Here is a 20726-nt window from a genome sequence, read left to right as displayed (position 1 = left end):
AGCCCAATAAAAATGTATGACAACAAACAGCTTTGTCATCATTGCAGTAGAAGTACCACGAGGGAATCTCTTCAAGCCATTGGTCTCAAAATAATCTGAGAGCCACTGCTCATTATCATTAAGTTCGAAAAAGCCTGTGTAATTGATATGTAATTTGATAATTTTGAAGAGTCTTATGTAGACCGTGCATTTAAAATGATTGCACTCTCCCCTTTTACTGAGTCTGCATCTTAATCTCAGCAGTCACACACTCAGGACGGGTCCATGAATAATACATTGCCTTGGTTGAGCAGTGTTCACACACGCGCGTGTGTGCACACACACACACACACACACACACACACACACACACACACACACACACACACACACACACACACACACACACACACACACACACACACACACACACAGAGAGAGAGAGAGAGAGAGAGAGAGAGAGAGAGAGAGAGAGGAGGGGGGATGACGTTCACCACTGTCATTGTCATTCAGCCCTCAACTATTTCACAGAAATATTTGAAAAATCTTTGTCAGACAGACTGGTCTTTATGAAACATAATCTTCCTCTGTTTGCACAGACAACACAGGCACACACTCACTTTGTCTGCATATTATATATCATTTGTGCATACACACACAGACAAAATCCTTGTGTCAGACCCCTTATAGCATGAAACATCAGCCCTCCTATAGCCCTTCTCTCTATGTTGCTGCCTGTAATAGTCTGCCTCTGTTCTCTGACGTTGGCTCTTGTTGCAGACAGAAATAGAAAATCTCTTCCCTCACTTCCATAAATTGCTCATGCTGTGCAGCGAGACAGCTGTGGACCCCACAATACCTCCCTCTGCTTTTCTTCTCCTGAGTTGATATTCTATTATGTGAAGTCAAATTATTTCTCAAGCCATTAAAGATATTATACTGCACTTATTTTTAACTTAAATCGTTCCATGCAAATTTAAGTTGGTCGTGTGCTGGTCACATCGAGTCTCTGACCAATCAGTCTGTAGCCCTCCTTTGATATATTACCCTCATATTGCCTTTGTCCTTCCTTTCTCTCTCTCTCTCTCTCTCTCTCTCTCTCTCTCTCTCTCTCTCTCTCTCTCTCTCTCTCTCTCTCTCTCTCTCTCTCTTGCTCTCTAAAAACTCTAATACACACCTATCACTCAGTTTGATTTAACCCTTCTCTCTCTCACGTATGAGATCCCGAAGCTCTGTCTGCTTTGTTCTGACAAGGAAAACTGGAATGCACACAAATCACATGAAGGACACAAACAACAACTTTAACAACTCCCTCCTTGGCGCCCAAAAGGTAAGAATAAAATCTCACCTTCATATGTCATACCAAGGTGAAATACACAGTGTGGATTGTTTTTATTCCTGGAGGATTCCAAGTGGGACAACAGCTTTAATTTGTTATTTTGGACTTTCTGAGAAGAATAAATAGAAAATTAGTTTTTGAAGAAGTAGTTTACGTTTAGGGTTAATGCATAAACTGTATCAATCTAATTTGTGTATTTACTGAGTGAGCTTGTTACACTACAGAGTGGCTTTGTGTTTGTGCTGTGTGTTTGTGTTTCAGGAGAAGCTTATTCAGGCGATTAAAAAAATTAAACATGAAATTGATGAATGTTATGAAGCTGAGAAAGACGCCTTTGTGGACGCACTGGAGGTCGAGGTACAGATTGATTTACTTTTGTAATATGTACGTGTGACTGAATGAGTATTAATAGTCTTTCCTAGAATACACTGATTGACTCACATGGAAAGATAACTCACAAAAATAATTACGTAGGCCTATGAGAAAATCATTATCATAATATAAACTCACCTCTTCCAAAAATATGTAGAAGTTAGATATTCTCATGTATAAAGATCTGTTTACACTGTAAAAATTAAAGACATTATAACCTTATATTATAAGACCAACAGCATCTTTCTGCAAGCCCATGGGGGTACCAGGACCCCATTTTGAAAATGTGACAATTTCTGGTATTAAATTTGAGTACTAACTTCATTAAGCTAATGTCAGCCTGCTCATTTCTCCAGACTCCAGAGTTAAGTTATTAGTCTCTCTTCCTCTGTGTTTCTCATTAAGTCATTAATGTCTCTCATTTACTCTCCCTCACAGAACAGATTTGAAGAGATAGAGCGTGAAATCCGAGCAGAGTTCCAAAACCTCCATCGTTTCCTAGATGAGGAGGAGGAGACGGACCTGGAACGACTGAAGAAGGAAAGGGAGAGACGAGTGAAGATCTTAAAAGAGAGAGAGAAAAAGATTGCCATGCAGGGTAGAGATCTAGAGAAAGCCATCGAGACACTGAATTGCAAACTGCGGGAAGATGACAGTCCCAAACTTCTGAAGGTGGATTTCCATTTTAAATTGTATGAACTGACAGCCTAAGCAGTGAAAGACTTTATCTTTAAGCTTTAAGTAGTTTGGTGTTTTGACATCATCTACATTTACCACATCACATATTTACTTCCATAGTTAGTTCATGCAGTGCAATAGACACCCACAGAACATGCTAGATGCCATTTGACACTGTTCAGATAGAGTGCCTAAACAATCACATGATTGAAAGAGTGAGGAATCTGAAGTGCTGACTGCTCTATTCAGGCAGTGAAACATGGCTTTGAATCTGCAAGGTTCGTACTCTAAGCACTATATTTTTTATCCATTTAGGAAATCAAAGAGCTTCTGAAAAGGCAAGTGTCTTTTATATTTCAATTTTTTCTCTCTTGGTCTCTAATTAACATATTATCATATTCATTGTTGTTAGTTTTCTCATTTTTTCAAACTGGTCATCATTTACCTTCTTTCTTGTTTATGTGTCCTTATATTTATTAGATGTGAGGTGAATTTCATTCGACCTGCCCCAATGGACAGCGAAATCCTCTCTGGTCAGTTTGTGGGGCCCATACAGTACCGGATCTGGAAACACATGAAAACAGCACTTTACCCAGGTACTATTTAATAATATTACATTATTTTATTACATACTAAATAACAAATATTTAATTTCCTTTACTTAAGAGCTAAACATCTCATTAAAGTGGTGGGAATTTTTATTCATCCCAGTGAATCGAATCTTTTGAAAAACGATTACTTAGTGACTATTTGTGCAGTTTACATCGCAGTAGGTGGCGACAGGGGAGTTTTTGTGTTATGATTGATATTGATATAATTTATTCAGGTGATTCATTAAAACATTGGCTGTGTCCAAAATCGCATACTTTCTGAGTAGGAATACTTATTTTTAATAAGTAGTTACTTTGCGAACACTAAAAAGGAAAGTTCTATATAAAATGAATGTGGGTAGTATAAATGTGATACGAGCATACTACATTCGCCATGTTGTCGCTGTCATGTGACCAGTGTCAGTTGTGTCACGATACTGCCATTCACAGATCCTCTTCTGTGGCCTCATGGGATTGTAAAGTGTCCAAAATATGTACACTTCAGAATCTCATTGGAAGTAGTAGGTCACTTGTGCATTTGCCTACTCTTTTATGAGTAACGTGAATTCGGACACGCTACTCTTGTCACAAGCTGTTTTTAGCCTACTATAGGGAAGTATGCAATTTCAGAAGCAGCCAGAGTGTTCCTTAAAGCCTTGTTCAGACTCAAATCACTGACTTGATTAGTAGGTTCATCCAATGAAATGCTCCTTTAAAATGCTCGAAAGCTATTTCATGCTATAGTCAGTATTTGAAAGATGGAAAGCATTCACACGCTTCAAAAAGGACAAAAAGTCAGTTCATGGAAGTGTTCAAAACACTGAATCATTCACGAACGAAACACCTCAACTTAAGGCTAATAGATGAAATGTTTGTTACATTATACAATTTATTGTACATATCACTGATTACTATTACTGAATTCTCAATATACTCTATTTCGTTTTCATACACAGACATATCCACGTTGACTTTTGACCCTGAAACGGCACATCCCCTATTGACCTTATCTGCTGAGAGGACATCAGTGATTTTCAGGGAGGACAAGGTGGTGCCCAAGGAGAACCCAGAAGACAGGAACCCGAAGCGCTTCCACTACTACTATAGCGTGATCGGCTCAGAAGGCTTCACCTATGGCAGTCATTACTGGGAGGTGGAGGTGAAGGGCAAGACCGCCTGGCGAGTGGGGGTGGCCAGAGAGGACGTGCACCGTGGGGAAATGGACTCTTCCTCCACGTTAAACGGACTGTGGACGCTGTGCCTGAAAAATGGCTCAATCACGGCCTGCACCCACCCAAAGCCCACACAGGTGCTCTTGTACCATCTCCCCATCCGCATCGGCATCTTCCTGGACTGTGATAATAACGAGGTGTCTTTCTACAACGCTGTCACCATGACACCACTCTTCTCCTTCTACATGGGGACTGTTCTTTTGCCGATCTATCCATTCTACAACCCATGTGACTCAGATGAAGGAAAGAACTGCGGTCCTCTTTCCATCTTCCATCCATCACTCTGAGGGTTTGATATAGGAGATAGATGTTTGTTTTTTTCCACCTACTGCTGACACAGTTTGAAATGATGAATTCTGATCACCACACAGTGTGTGTATACCTAGAGCAGTTTTGCTGTGTAGTTTTGTTTGGATAAACTGTTTAAGTTACAATAAACAGTGGCATGAGCGAGTGAATTCGGACAATAAATTAAAATAATTTTCTAGGCAGGAATTCTTTTTTGCTCACAGTGCATGAATATTCTGTAGTGGCTAGCCGTTGAGTGTACATCAGTTGCACACTTGTTATTGAGGTGCATTATGGGATTGAATGACTGCACTTGTTAATTCTGTCATTATTTACTTGTTCCAAAACGGAATGCAAATATGGTTTGACATCATGATGTTGGAGATTCTCAAAAACCAATGAGCTTTTATTGATGTCCAGCCTGCATCATGGGCACTTTTGTATGTGGTTTGAGAGGCACAGACATATGGACAACATTTATAGTGTTTTTTGTCATTATTTTATTTTATTTTTTAGCTTGAAAGGCTGCTGTCACAATGAACAACTGTATCAATGTATTACAGCTAAATAACCATGAGCATCTAATTTCAGAAGCTAACCAGGGTTTAGCTTGGTTAGAGCTTAGTACTTGGATGGGAGTCTGCCTGGGAATACATTATAATAGTGTTTTATTTTGGGTGGCTCAGTGGGTAGCACTGTTGCCTCACAGCACGAAGGTCCCTGATTCAGGTCCTAAGCCAGGAGGCCTTTCTGTGTGGAGTTTGCATGTTCTTCCTGTGATGCTGTAGCTTTCTTCTGGGTATTCTGGGTTTCCCTCAAAGGCAGGTTATGTAAAATGGAGACAGTAAAATGAGTGAGTTTGAATGTGTGTGTTAGCACTGTGATGGACTGGCCGTCTGTTTAGGGGGTTCCCCTGCCTTTGGTCCAGGATGCGGAGTAGGCTCCAGCATTCCAGTGACTTTACATATGACAGTTGGTTTAGAGAATGGAATTTCATTAGGGTGAGTAAATAATGACAAAATTTTGATTTATTTGTATACACTTTATTAATAAAATATGTACAAGTTATCATGCAAACGTGCAAATCATCTTTGTGCAAATCATCTTTGTGCATGTATTGTATAGTAGTCAATTTTCTGGCACAATAAAATGGAAAGCACTGCAAAAATAATTAAAAAAGGAATTATATTTCTGTGCCAGCTGACAGACTATTAATAGTAACTGTTTACCATTACCTGTCTATAAATAAGCCAGAACCGTCTGTTGCATTCAGCCATGCCCGGGAATTACTTTGGAAACTATGTGCTGTTGGAGGGGCAGAAAAGAAAAAAAGAAGGGGGGAGAGAAGGGAAGAGAAATAGGGAAGAGACTGATAGTGACAGGCCAAAGGAGAAGGGAAGAGAAAGCTAGAGAGACACTTTGAGTGTGAATGACTACAAAGGCAGAAAGGCCTTCTTCTTACTTCTTTTTTTGTTGCAAATTTCTTGCAGTCTTAGGAGAGTCATATCCGAGTGCTGTGTCACAGGTGTGAGGAGGAAAAATAACACTACGACTCTGAGAAACATTTTAAAATCATTTATTATTATTTGTAGGCATGAAATAAAGGAAGTATTTCTTCTTTACAAAATGTTTATGTGTTGTGTTTGTGCAAAAAGAAAGAACGGGAACTGATCAAATGTAGAGCATCACTCAGGGGGAATAAGGAGAGAAAAAGAGAGGCAGAAACCTCTCATGCACCTGTGGGACACAACTGCACGTTGAGTTTACTGGGAGAATGCACAACACTCAAGGATACTTGGACTTCTCATGCTCTGTACATTCTCACCACTCATTCTCCTCACTCTTGAGAGATGATTCCACACCCACTGAATTCTGGGTATTTACTTAAAGGCATAGTTCATCCAAAAATGAAAATTCTTTAGTTTGCTCACCTGCATGTCATTCCAAACCTGTATGACTTTCTTCTGTGGGGCACAAAAGAAGAAAGTTTGAAGAATATTTCTGTCCATATTATGAAAGTCAATGGGGTCCAAAACAACTCTTGACTCCACAGACTTAAAATGTATGGACAAAAAATATTTTGAAAGAAAGCCAGTCATACAGCTTTAGACTAGCATGAGGGCGGGTAAACAATCAGAGAATTTTCTTTTTCAAATGAACCCCTTTAATGCCCTTTAGAATGTCATTGACCAATCAGGTCTACCCATTGGAATGGTAAGATACAGGGTGAAACATACAATGCAACAGATTCAGTGACATCCATGGAAGGGATGTTTTACACAATGGAATTGTCCAAATAGAGACCTGCAGAGCCATGCGATACATGAAGATCAGAGTACTTCTTTTAGACGTCTACACACTACCTCCTAAATATGCATGACCACACTAGCACAGATAGACACTATGGGAGAGTAACTACAGCATGCAATGACAGACTGCAATGACAATGCATCGTTACTTTAGTGTCTGTATTTTGTAAAGCACCTTGAGCAAGGGAAAAGCTCTATAAACTAAATTACTATTCCGTTGGCGTAGTCTTGAGCATCAATTAAATCAAAATGACCTGTAGTACATGGCTATCTTGATATCAGAACAGATATAGTCAGGTCCCACTAAACATCATGGAGTCCATTCTGATATAAATCTTGCACTGTGCTCTTCTTTAAATTGCTTCTGCATTTAATACCACTTAAAAAGGAACAGCAATTACCAGCCAGCCGGGGAGAAAAGGGACATTGCTAATTGCATTGAAATGACAACTATCCAATGGAGATTGTTGCTAACACACTGACACACACAAACATACTCACGTGCACTTGTACAAACACATACAGGCCTCCTGATGTTGCCAATTGTGAATAACATCTATAATCTCTCATCATAAATACCATACATACAACACAAGTATCAACACACAACACACAAAATACAAAAACAGACAGTAATCATGTCATGATACAAGACTATTATCAGTGGCAGTGTCCTGAAGGGTAACGGATATCTTAAGTATGGTCTTCTGCTTTAAGACACTGTGATGATTCAGTGAGTGACCAGAATAATATTGATTTTGCCTGGAAACCTGTGTGATGTGCATTACCGGGATGCACTTAACTGTGACATCATTTGCTGGAAGTGAATGTAAGGGTATGTGACATTTAACAGCCAATGGCATTAGCTGATGGGAGCATGATAGTTATGCTACACTATTTTCATTGGTTTTGCATTGTATAAAAGCTGATAAAAACCATAGTGGCTGCCTGTGAATGGTTGTGAAAAACTAAAGAATATGGAAAGTGTAGAGCAAACTACAGAACCTCACAATACACAATTGACAGCAAGTTATTATTATGCATGTGTACACCATTGTGTGTGTATCTGCACATTTTTATATTGCTTAGATGTTCTTCAATACCGGCTCTCTTTCTCTCTCCAAACAGAGTGAGGAGGTTAACTTTTAAGGTGGACTCAGTAATTGTATTTAAAAATTGGCTTGTTAAAAAAATGAATGGTAGTTTTCAGTTTAATTTTACATGGAGTGGGTCACTTCATGGGTGCTGCCATGTTGAAATAACTAGCAGAGAAGGCCTACTACTCATTTTATTTTAGAGGCCCACCTATTAACAGACATGTTCAATTATTGTATAAATGAATCAAGGCTGACTGCAAACAGAGCATTTCTACTGTAGAAATGCTCTGTTTGCAGTCAGCCTTGATTAACCTAAACCTAAAACTATTGAATTTCCATTGCTCTGCCTCCAACCCACCAGGTGTTAGTGTAAGTTCAAGAACACTGTCGGCTAGCGCAACAAACGAAAATTACTGAGTGCATCTTTAACATCTCAAAACGTGGTTTAGATGTGCTCATAATCTATTCTGTGTCAGATTTACTTACTTTGTATAATTTTTTTTTGTCACAAAATGGTCGGTTTGGTCTGCTTTGTCATGGAATATATAATTTTGAATGCTACAGTGCACATAGGGTTATGATATCTAGGGTTTGTGATATTTACATTATGAGATGTGACACTAAGACTATATTGGCTTCAAGTGTCATTTCCTTTCACTGATATTAAAACAGCTGTTGATGGCTGAGAAGAAACAAGGCAATTTTTGGAGGTTCAAAGGCATTGCCAAATATCTGATTGAGATTTGTAAACCTTTGATTGTATTTCAAACCTTGTGCTTTGCCAAAATAACTACATCTTTTTTTAAATGTCGACATACGTTACAATGTTGTTTAGTTAGTGGTTTAGTAGTTTAGTCAGGATTAAATGTGAGGTAGTAATCATCTTCAGTTAGAAATTCTACCCACAAACCTCCAGTCTGTCAAACCAGCCCATGCTTTAAGTTCTTAATACATATATTAGCTACCATCCGCTACTCACTGCGATTTAACATCAGCTCCCATATAGTGTGGTAGGAGCAAGTTCCTGGACGGATACAACATTAACAGGCAGTGGTGTTCAGGCTCCACCGGAGGCACCTGGAATATATGTAAACTGATATGTGAGACTGTCTTTCAATTATATGACCATAAATCCAAAATTACTTGTGGACCATTTTAGATTAACCAGAAGCCACACAAACAATCTAGATCTTCATATGAACCATGTCCACTTGCTAACCCTAACCCAAACAAGAATCAGCGGATTTAACCATACAAGATGTTCGTGGGGCTAATTCACTGCTTACGCCACTTGTTATAAAAAAAACTGTCTTATTCACTAACCACCTGCAATCACTGTCATTCTTTTCAGCACAAACAAACAAATTTATGTAAATTAGGGTAATTATAGATTCAGAGTCAGCGCTATTTACCATTGCGCTATTATCGTCTGTGGAAAGTGGGCGGTAAACAGAATTTAATTTAATGAGATGTCTGGGTACATTTTCAATACATTTTCGACCATGGGAGCAATTCATCAAACGATGAAAAGATCTTGAATGGTGTGCTATCAAACACACTTTTTAGCCAATTCAAGAGTTTGGATAACAGTGTGGGAGTAATGCTGTAAGGTGCCAGTAAAAGCATATTGGCATATTGCAGTAGTCTGCTGCATCCTCCACAACCGAGCACTCCGTTCCAGGCAGAAAAATGGGAATATGCACTTTTTTTGGGTGTGTTTGCATCAATACCTGATTTGCTTTCCTTTTGGGAACCATAAGCTAAAATAGCACTATTAGTAGGGTCAACTAAATTTTAGCACAATATTCCAGAACACTTGCTAATGATGGAAACAGCCTCACTACTGAGATCTATCAATCTCAACATGACTCATTCAAAGAACCAAACTTGTTCATATTCACATATACTGTTGCCTTTGACCATTGTCCGAAGTTCTTGCTTACAGAAATAACTGAAAGAGACTTCAACAGCAATACTTTTGTTACTAGATGAATAGGAAATGTGCACCGTCACATCTCTGGACAAGAACATCTGTGAGACTAGAGTCCTAGGTTAGACTGATAGAAGAAGATTCTCAAAAATGTCTTTCAGGTACAGATTAGTCTATGAAGGTTTGTGAATTCTTTTTTTTCTTTTTTTTTTTCTTTTTGGCTTTGCACTTCACTTCAATAGTTTCCTCGTTCATCCCCTTTGTCAAAAGGACATGTTGACTTGCATGCATCGAAGTGACATGATTTTTCAATCTTTCCAGTCCTCAGACAGCAGATGGTTGGCTCACCACTTTCTCAGTATCAATCCTGCAATTTAGATTCTCCGACTTGTCAAAATGGAGCAGAAATGATCTTGTAAAGAATGAAAATGATTAATGTCCCATGCCCTTCTGTGCCTTTCTCCAAATTCAACCACAGTTATCTTGGATTACGGAACTGATGATAGAGTTTATTTTCTCAATAGCTTCATGCAGTGATGTATTATTTCTGTGAAGGAAGATTTGTCTTTGTACACTTTCGTGGAATACCCCAGATAGTCTCCCTCATTTTGTATTAAATCAGCCAATGGTGTCTGGAGGTCTGAAGTGCTTCATCTCTGTTCGAACCCTTTTATGGGGTGACTAAATATTAGTAAACTGAGTGGATTTACAGTGGATCTTTCCATTGATGCTTGTTAATCATATTAAAAGTGAGACTCAAAAGACTGAGGAACCCACCCCCTTAGGAAGTCTTTTAGCTTTTCTTTGTTAATTCAAGTGTCTAGATTGTCTGTGGTGGTTAATATAGGAGGAGGCAGGAACTAGGCTACGGTTTTTATCTCAGTTGGTGGCAGCTCCATCAGTGCTTGAAGGTGGTGCACTGTCATTGGGAGAAGCCGAGTCTAGGCCTCCACTGGAGATGAGCTCAGGAGTTTTGACTGAGCTTTTCCCAGTATCAGGGGTTTTGGGAGGGGTAGTGCCCTTCACATCCAGGCCAGGAGATAAAGGTGCACTTGGCTCCTTGGATTCGGGAGTACCATTCGTAGTTGGTTTCGAGTCGAGAATCGGTGAGACTGGTGGTTTAGGCTCAGGGATTGGAGAAACTGGTTTAGGATCCGGAGTCTTGGGATCAGGTGTGGGGCTTACGGCGGGTTTCTGTTCAGGGGTGCCAACTTTATCTGGTGTGAGTTCAGGAGTAGGTGAAACTGCTGGTTTGGCATCTGGAGTAATGGCTGGTTTGGCATCAGGAGTTGGCATTAATGCTTTTGGAGATTCAGGGGTTGGACTTGGAATTGGTTTAACATCAGTTGATTTGGCCTCAGGTGCTGGACTTGTTGGTTTCGGGTCAGGTGTCACGGGTTGCTTGGGTTCTGGCGATGGGCTTAAGGTTGGTTTTGTTTCAGGTGGTGGTGAGATGGTCACTTTTGGTTCAGGTATAGCAGCAGGTTTGGGTTCAGGTGATGGCGTTACTGGTGGTTTGGGTTCAGGCGAAGGTGGTGGAGGAGCCGTCGACTTGACCACAGGTGCTGGTTTTAGATCGGAAGTTGGTGCTGGTTTTGGAGGTGAGGGGGCAGTCTTTGGCTCTGGAATTTGGTTGGGAATGGCTTTGACGTCAGGGGCAGCAGATACATCAGAATCTGCAATGGCTATTGTTGGGGCATCAGTGTCACTGTCAAGTGGGAGCCCAGAGGTATTAAAGCCCACTCCAGAGTCACTGGTCTCCATGTTCCTCTCTTGTAGGCTTGGCTCTTTAGTAGACACCTCCAAACCCTGAGGAACATACTCAGAACTTAGCATTCTTAAAGCATTTCAAAAACATTACATAATTCAGCATTTTATACTGAGAAAATGCTAAGGGTTTAGATTTAAAGATAGATCAAATGACTAAAATGTCTTTCAGCTTCCTGGTGCTCACCTTAATGCTGACCTCTGTGCTCTGTGATTTCTCAGTGATGTCTTCTTTCTGTGACAGGGCCGGGGCTTCCTCATTCTGACGGGTACAGGCTTCTTTCACAACCTGCAGAAATATGAGCAAAGGGCTTATAATATTCCCCATTATATAAACACAGAAAGACAAACACTTTTTCTTATTCCTTTCATGTTGTAGAAGACATGAAATGAGAATGTAAAACATAAAGCAAATGTTTGTACTTTACATATCTATTATTTATTTATTTTCAAAGTTTAGGTGTGTCCTTTTTATGGCACTTGCAAATGGAATTGCAAAATTTTCAATCAGGTTTCCCCAAACAGTCTTCCTGTTTTTCATTGGCTGGTCAAACAGAGAGCTCCACCCTCCAAATTACGTCATTGGTTGATCTAATGTTGCTCTGTTGAGCTGGTCAGGATTCTGTTTTGATAGTGTCACAGAGCCACTGTTTGTAGACCTTTTGGGGAAATCAACATATGAATTGATTATTCAGCTAAATAAAAGGTAATAAAATGTATTTTAACTTTTTTTCCCTACAATATTCACAGAAACATCTGTGAAATTTTCACTTTGCTTTGACCCTTTTCACTTTTCAAAAGTGTTGGGTACAAATACATAAAACTTAAATAAGACTCATTTGTTTGGAAATGCCACTTGGTTTGATATTTTGTATCTAATGCAATGACATTAATATATCTGTAAGTGTGATCAAAGTCCACATACGTTTTAGTGCCATTGTGTATTTTATTTTATTTTATTTTATTTTTTTATCCTTGGTGCTTATATAGGTGATAAGATAGGTGGATACCTTTCTGAAGGTCTCTCCCTCCACTTTCCCTGCATTCTGGGCTTTCTCCTCAATGGCTCTGGCCTTTGCTGCACGTCTGCGTATCTTCACCAAACATGACACCAAGCACACCAAAAGCAGCAACACCAATAATGCTACCAAAGCGATGATGGCAATGTAGAGTTTAGGAAGCGTGTATGCTGAGAGAGAAAGAGATACACCATTAGGTGCAAAGCATGAAAATTAAATGAACTGGCCTGGGTTTTCCAAAAGCATCATTTAATTTCCCTTTGTCATCTTGCATCTCCTCACCTGCCATCTCCAGGTGGACATCAGACACCAGGAATCCCTGAAGGTCAGTCACACTGAAAACTCCGGCATCACTGGCCTTAACATCTGTCAGAAGACACATGGAATTCTCCAAAGAGATGCGACCTTCGAGATCCAGGTTAGGAGGCGGGTTGAGCTCTCCACTCTCCATAATCAAATAATTATGGTTATCAGACTTAGGGGTGTACACCAGGCGAACTAAGGAGCTATCTAAGTGCAGGTTTATTTTCAGAGTGCCACCGTATGAAAGGGTTTCAAATATCTGATGAGCTGGAAGAAAGAAAAAACGAAGGACAGAAAGAAAGAAAGCTGTTACTGAGGCCAAGGTGTTCAGCTATTTTCTAAGATGATGTCATGAGAGTGAAGAAAAAAGAAAAAGAATCGGTAGGGAGGAGAAAGCATAAATTTTTTAGGGAATAAATGCTGCAGACAGAGAATGGCAGACTCCATTCCATCCGTCTTTCTTCCTGTCTTTGTACTTCCCCCTAATATCCTTTCTTTGAACCCGAAGAGTTCTCCCCACTCTTAAAAATAAAGGTTATTTATTGGCATCAATGGTTCCATGAAGAATAGTGGAAAAGTGGTTCTTCTATAGAATCACTGCAAAAGAAAAAACCTTTTGGAAGCTTTATTTTTAGCACTGTGTATTCCATAAAAACAACCTCCAGTCTTATATTTCACACCTCAGTTTTTATGCCTCTCAGGATACTTGATTCTGATTGGTCAGTTGCAGTTTTTGGATAATGACCACTAAACGTTTTATTGGACTATTGTCCCCGGGAAAAAATCTTCTGGACTAGTTTCAAATATCTCATATCACTCTGCGGCCTCTTTGTTTTCTCATAATCAAATAATTTCACCACAAATCAATATTTCCATTTATTTATAGCCATGTACTGTGCGGTAAAATGTACAGCTATTCGGTTATTAGAACAAAATAAATCCCTTCAGGATGATACAAGACACTTATGCTTCACATTGTGGTCCTATTCACCTTCTCAGTGTTTATTTTAGGGTCTGGCAGACTTTATTATCCTATTTCATTTCTCCTTCAAAATGTTTCCCATAGCTACTCATATATTATTCATATGTTACTTAAATGTTATTTAAAAAATATTGTTGTGTCATGAACCCCTGAAAATGTGCTTCCTGCTCTCACCTTTAACATTCAGGCAGATCTTCTTCTCGACTTTCCCATTGGGATCGCTGAAGGTGTAACTACCTTCATCAGCCCCTGTAACGGCAAGCAGAGTGAACTTTTGAGGAGTGATCTTGATGCGGTCCTGGTAATTCTCCTTGGGTGTTCCATTCAACAGTTCCACAGCCGGTAGTGAAGTCTGATTGGCCTCCACTGAGCTGTGTCGAAAGCCCACACGCACCGTGTCTGAGATATCACTGAGCGAAACGTGAAAATCTGAACCATAATAAACAATGTCCTCATTAAAGCAATCTGGAAAAGTAAGAGAGAGAGAAAAAAGAAAAGGAATCCATGAGATTTTTACATTTTCTAAGAAGAATAGAATTGCAGGTCAAAAATATGTTGTAAGAACTATTAGATAAACTATTATCGAACATAACATTGAACATGAAAAACTGCTAATGTCTGTTCCCTTTAAAGTCTATATTATTATGTCCTGTCCCATATCAGAAGTAGACAGTTAGACGTTCTCAACTGTATCCAACAAAATCATACATTATTTTGATATTGCCTATTGAATTGGCATTCAAATCATTGTAGTAAAACACATTTTAATTATTAAATTTGCAAATCCACAGTTTGTGCAATAGCCTGTTAATAATGTATACCCTAAATATCCTTTATAATAAAAACAAACAAAAGTTTTGACAGCGAAATGTACTGTAACCTTTTGCATCTTTTCTACAGCATGGTGAGAAGACGAGTCATTTCCTTTTACTTTCTCAATTCCTATTGACTGCATGTGTCAAGCTGAACCTTCAATACTGTAACCAATGTTATAGTAAGAAACAATTATACAATAAGAAACAAGTGCAAATTTGGTAAAACAAACAAACTATATAGCATCTACTGGGTGACCGCTTAATTTAGACTTAACTCAGCAGTATTTGCAGAATTATTTTTTGCAGAACATTTTTGTTTATTTAATGTTTATTAATGGAAAGTGTCAGCCAGCACCACTAATAATGGGAGAAATAGATATTTGGGTAGAGAGAAAGAAGGGTCTTTAGGTAGAGAAGAACGGAAGGCAACCAGTGTGCCTTGACAGAGCTACAATTACTGCAGGAGGTCATTAATCCTCCCTCACTGTTCACCACATGACTTCCTATAATAATGGAAGTCACTCAGAGCTATTCTAATGTGAATGTGTGCATCCAATTTAGTGTGCAAGCTGTTGTTCAAAGTGAGCAAACCATTTTTTGGTATTCTGACATGAAAATGATGCAGTACCTCTAACATAGAGTATGATGCGTGTAACTTCCTCTGAGGTTTGGTCAGATGTGATGGTGTAGACTCCTTCATCACTTTCTCCAACATTTTCCAAGATCAGGTGGGTCAAAGCAGTGTTGAGTTTGGCACGAAGATCAACCACTTCACCAGATCTCATCAGCGACTTCTCACGTCCTGGAGCGATCGAAGGCTTGAACGACACGTCAGCTTTACCTGCAGGCATGGGGATGTGGAAGTCTTCCCCAAAAAACAGAGCCTGGGACACTTCTTTGCCTACAAGAAACACAAAAAGATAGAGAGAAATGTTATAGTGCTACACAATTTTCTTCTTCTTTTTAATAAATAATTTGAATAATAAAAAGTAACTTGTTGTGTTTGCATTACCTTTTAGAGTTGCAGAGAATGCTAAAAATCCAAAAAGAAAAGCACCAGTGTTTAGATCAACACATTCATTAGCAGCATAATGTGACATCAGCTGGTCAAATCATACAGAACCTGAGAATGTATTTTCAATTTATGCAATATTCAATTTAATTACATTTTCATTTTTTATTTATTAATATGACAATTCATATGGAAAGACTTTTTTAGGTTTATTGGAATATTTTAAAGAAAATATTTAAATAAATTTTTTTATGGACAAATGCCATTTAGTTAAAGTGCACATCTGACCATTTAAAAGAACAAGAACTAATTTAATACTTCAAGTTCTCTTTTTTGGGGGGGGGACTGATATCCAATAGTCATTCAGTGTGAAATCAACAAATTTCAGAAACTTCTCCAGCTCAAATTTTTTGATTTTGTTAATATTTTTTTCTGAAGAGAGACGAACACAAGTAGTGATGAAAGGCAAAATATGAAATGAATAGGCTAAACTATTTTGTTGAAAATTGTCTTTAGGAGGATGGCAGCATCGTTATTTTAAGAGAGCTATGTTGTATGAAATTGTTTTGATAGAAGGAAAAGAGATACATTTCTAGTTTCAACATTATTTGTTTTTTAGACATTCTTCAGTTGTTTAACCACATTTGGTTTTTGACCATTGAAAATGGTTAAACTTCAACAGTTTGAACATGAAGTTGCATTGAGATCCCCATATCAATGGGATTGAACCATATAGGGCCTTAAAAATAAATAAAGATTACAAAAGAAAAGTTTATTAAGAATGAGATTCTAGAAGGATATTGAGATATCTTGAATACTTCTTGAGTTACAGGCATGCAAACTTTGGAAAAATAATATTTTTAGCACTCAGACAGGTATGTTCGATGTAATTGTGTTGATTGTTTTTTGATTTGTTCTTCAGATATTCCTCTTTAAAAGAAAAAAGTATCAGCTATGCAAAGTGACCCACATTTAGTTATTGACTACTGAAAATATGTCGGCTACAATTTACCAATTAATTCATGAAGACACATTGAAATCCCCATTTCTCTGGAAATGGACCACATTGGGCCTTAAAAATTAAGCTACTAAAAGAAAAATGTGTTAACTACCAGAATCTAAAAGCATTTTAAGATAATTAATTTAAATTAGAATATTTTTTGAGTTACAGGCATACAAACTTGGTGCAAAAAAAAAAGACATTTTGAAATGTCACCGTTGGCATATAATGCAACAAATATTCAACAGATTTGACTAATAGACCAACCAATCTCTGTGTAAAAATAAAATAATGATGCTGCCATCCTTCTAAAGTCATTTTACCCCCCCCAGTAAATTGACTTAAAATCTCAGGTGAAAATGGTCATTTTGACCCCCCTTTTAGCACGACTTCTGTTTGTCTTTCTTCAGAAAAAAGGTATTTGAGCCAAAGACACGGAATGACTCAATACATAATTTAGTATGTATGAAAACGACCCACTTTGTTAAGGAAAATATGCTAAATACATCCATTATAGATGGCACATTTAATATTACATGTCACGTGGTCATATATTCATTATACCTAAAACCTATTTATGTACAGTACACAGTCCTTCCAAGCTGGTACATTCAGAACTCCACTGCCATTTGTGAGAACATTACAGCTCTTATAGAAGATGCATTGTGGATCAGGACTGTAATTAAAGAACTACAATAGCTATTAGCATGTCAGAGCCACTGTCCAATAATGATACAGAAGATCAACCGCTCAAAAGATTCACAAGGACTCTTTCTTACCCGAGTAGAACAGCACGCTTAAGACGAGAAGTCTCAGATTCAGCATATTGGCTCTGAAAACATTCACACATGAAAATACATTTACATTCAAAGAGGATTTCAATTCTAAACACTGACATTGTAATCGTAAATTTCATGGTACATTGCTCAAATGCTCTCAAATTCCTGCTATGGAAAAGGACAGCAATGAAAAAGGCAGTGTTTCGGCAAATGGACACAGGTCGATTGAGTGCTTTGATGTGGACTTGCAAATATAGGGTGTGACTATAAAACAAATCCGTTTATGTTAATGTTAGTCATACATCTATGTTTTTCAGCTTTTATGGGAGACGTGTGAGCTCTGATCGTCAGGCCAAGGCTCTAAAAGGACTGTGTTGAGGAATGAGCCTCTAAAAAAAGAGATAGGCTATTTGGACATGTCAGTAATTGTGGGTTTATTGGCTTGACTTGTGGATTGCTTATGACAACTGACATTGATCTGGTATCTCAGAGGGGCTTTATAATGAATAGTAAGAACAGTCAGTTTATTGAGATTCCAAGATTCATCACCAATAAATTACATTAGTCATTTCATGAGAAATGATGCTTTTAGACACAGTGCTGTCTGTGAGTTTGTGTCTTTATAAATGCATATGGAATGAGAAACATGACATCATTTGGGTGGATCATTATCTCCATAATCAAGACAGGATTGTAATGACTGAAGACATTAAAAATGTGAGAGGAAATGAGACTGAATCTATCGGTTAGCCTGATTTGTTCTACAAAAATCTCTCTTTCCATGTTACATCCCAAAGAAATTCCATGATTTTTACACAACTTTTCTAGTCTGCATTTTCTTTGCTGACTTTAGGCGATTTAAAGGTGGTGTTAAACAGAAGAGTAGGCAATTATTGCAAGAAAGCATAAGTAAAATATAATACAAAAATATAATGATCGACGTTTAAAAGTGAATAACAGGTGTTTAAACTCAGCACATACATATATTTTTTTTTATTTCCATAGAAAAGGAATATTTCCATTGCAATTATTTATTATTTTTGAGTAAAAGATCATTTGAAAAAAATGTATTATCTATAACTTATTATTTATGTAATTATTTCCATGACATGTACAGGCCGGGATATAAAAATTTGAACATTCCCTGATATTTCCAGATTTTCTAATGACTGTGGAAACCCATATTTTGATGCACAAACTGTACTTTATACTTAACATAATACTTAAATGATATTTAAGTTTAATTGTATTAATTAATTGTAAAGGTGGCATCATAAAGGTATTATGATCAGTAATGTGGAAATATAAAACAAACACAATCATTAACGTTCTGAAATAAGCCGGCACTTCACACATAATGACATAGCAAGATTCCTAAGAAAACCTTTGCCAGGCCAGACATTAGACAGCAAGGCGAGCATCCAGAACAGCAGATGCATTTAGGCCATTCAGTGATTTCATAACAGACTTCTGCTCAGACGCTCAAATATTGCATATGAATGTTTTATTGTCATTTAGTTGCAAAAATGGTAAAACAGCAAATAAGTATATTATTTTTCTGTCTCTGGACAGTGCTGATATGTAAATGCGTCGGCGCTTTTTTAGTTTCAAATGGACAAAGTGCCATCTGGTCCACTTACATCCTTTCCCTCCCTCCCACCCTCTCAGTATGACACCTCTTACAGCAACCTCACAGTTCCTCTCATGTAAGACAGCATACATAAAACATGGGCAACACAGAGGCAGAAATGCAGACCGGGTGCTCAAATACAACATAAGATGCAGTTCTCCTGAGTGCAATGCAACAATGAACCTCAAATCAACCTGCAGCAGATAGCCTATATGAACTGCAATATCATAAATTGGTTAATTATGCAAGAAGCAGGCTGTGTAAACCAGGGAAATAAAACAAGATAAATAGGGGCTCAGGGAAATCAAGCTCAACCTTTGGAAAGGTGCTGTATATGACTATTTCATATGTGGTTATTGATGTTGGAAGCAGGTCATCTCCTTAGAGACCCAGGACTGGGAATCTGGAAATTACTTCCAGATCATTTCATTCAGACTCATTTGCTATAAGCCTTGAATCATACTATTCAAAAGGCGATAATGTAGTTAGAGGGGTCTGATGTATGACATGAAAGGGGATGAGATCATGGCTGTGTCTTACAACCTAGTGAGCTGTCTACCTAGGCACCATCTTGGGGCATCATTATGGTTAAAAATATGGCGTATAGATAAGCATTTTAATAGGTTTTGAGACACAGTGCAGCGGGGGCGGCGAAAGCTTGACTTACCGCATCTCCCCTCTATTTCATACGAAACCTTCAAATGATCTTATCACCTCCCAATCATAAAACTATTTGCCAGTCAAACAAATTTTCTCTCGGTCACACGATGAGAAAGATCGCCCACACATGTTCGGGTTATTACGGTGCACAGACGACGAAATGAAATAACTGTTACGCCGCAGTCAACCGGCAAAATTAGACTTAAATAAGAATTATACATAGGCTATAAAATCTAGAATATTAATGTTATTATAAAATAACATATTTAACATAAATATATATTTTCGAGCTCATCGCGACAAATAAGTCTAATTATCATATTTGCTTTTCTCATCTTAATTTTCCGGTAATTTCATCCCAAAGCATATTTTAGTGAAACATTTGATATTATTATAGGATGCTTAACCTGCACTCGCGAGCTGACGGGGCATTTAATGTGATGCTATGCAGAACCGACCGCAAATCTCTTCAACAAGCCTAAATGCTCTTCTAAACCTCTAAATATGAATCTTGCGCCTTATTGTATTCGCGGTCCAACAGCAAACATCAACTTTATCCAATCGGAAAGGTACCAGACGAAGCAGAAACTGCAGAATTTAACCCTTCAATTCCTGCAACCCAAAGCCAGCTGCCCGTTTATGACATCCCTGCCGCAAAATTGATATTCTCCCTTACCGTGTTCACAGCTCACCTTCAATATGCTCCTCGAATGATAGAGTGTAAAAGGGGGAATTTCCGTTATTCGTCCCTTTCTGCTTCTTTTCCAGCTCGAAAATCACTTAAGGACTAAGTTGCACCTCAGGAATCCGTCCGGTCTCTCGCCGCGTCTCGAGTGCGCTCGGTAAAGCCCGGCTCTTCAACCCCTTATGGGCGTGTCAACGGATCCGAACACACTCAGACAACCTTTGCAGAACCGACGTGAAGGTCTTTAAGGTGTTCTTCAG

General features: G+C 38.3%; 2 protein-coding genes across 2 annotated transcripts; one reads left to right on the top strand and one right to left on the bottom strand.

The window, feature by feature from the left end:
- Positions 1-1120: 1120 nt before the first annotated feature.
- On the top strand, positions 1121-4640 carry LOC309483561 (zinc-binding protein A33). The gene is made up of 6 exons (XM_082149454.1): positions 1121-1309; positions 1580-1675; positions 2129-2362; positions 2684-2706; positions 2849-2964; positions 3915-4640. The coding sequence occupies exons 1-6, from the start codon at positions 1196-1198 to the stop codon at positions 4475-4477; spliced, it is 1146 nt and encodes a 381-aa protein (XP_082005580.1). The 5' UTR covers positions 1121-1195; the 3' UTR covers positions 4478-4640.
- Positions 4641-4973: 333 nt separating this feature from the next.
- On the bottom strand, positions 4974-20641 carry LOC309483559 (uncharacterized protein). Its single transcript, XM_082149451.1, has 9 exons — positions 20474-20641; positions 17492-17544; positions 15713-15733; positions 15329-15601; positions 14060-14350; positions 12883-13170; positions 12592-12770; positions 11769-11870; positions 4974-11623 (listed from the first exon to the last, which is right to left on the bottom strand). Exons 2-9 carry the CDS (start codon positions 17535-17537, stop codon positions 10694-10696), a joined length of 2130 nt encoding a protein of 709 aa, XP_082005577.1. The 5' UTR covers positions 17538-17544; positions 20474-20641; the 3' UTR covers positions 4974-10693.
- Between the last annotated feature and the right edge of the window lie 85 nt (positions 20642-20726).

The sequence above is a fragment of the Leuciscus leuciscus genome (genome assembly GCF_965113295.1).
Source record: "Leuciscus leuciscus genome assembly, chromosome: 20".
Classification (NCBI taxonomy): domain Eukaryota; kingdom Metazoa; phylum Chordata; class Actinopteri; order Cypriniformes; family Leuciscidae; genus Leuciscus; species Leuciscus leuciscus.
This window is presented reverse-complemented; position numbering and strand designations above follow the sequence as displayed.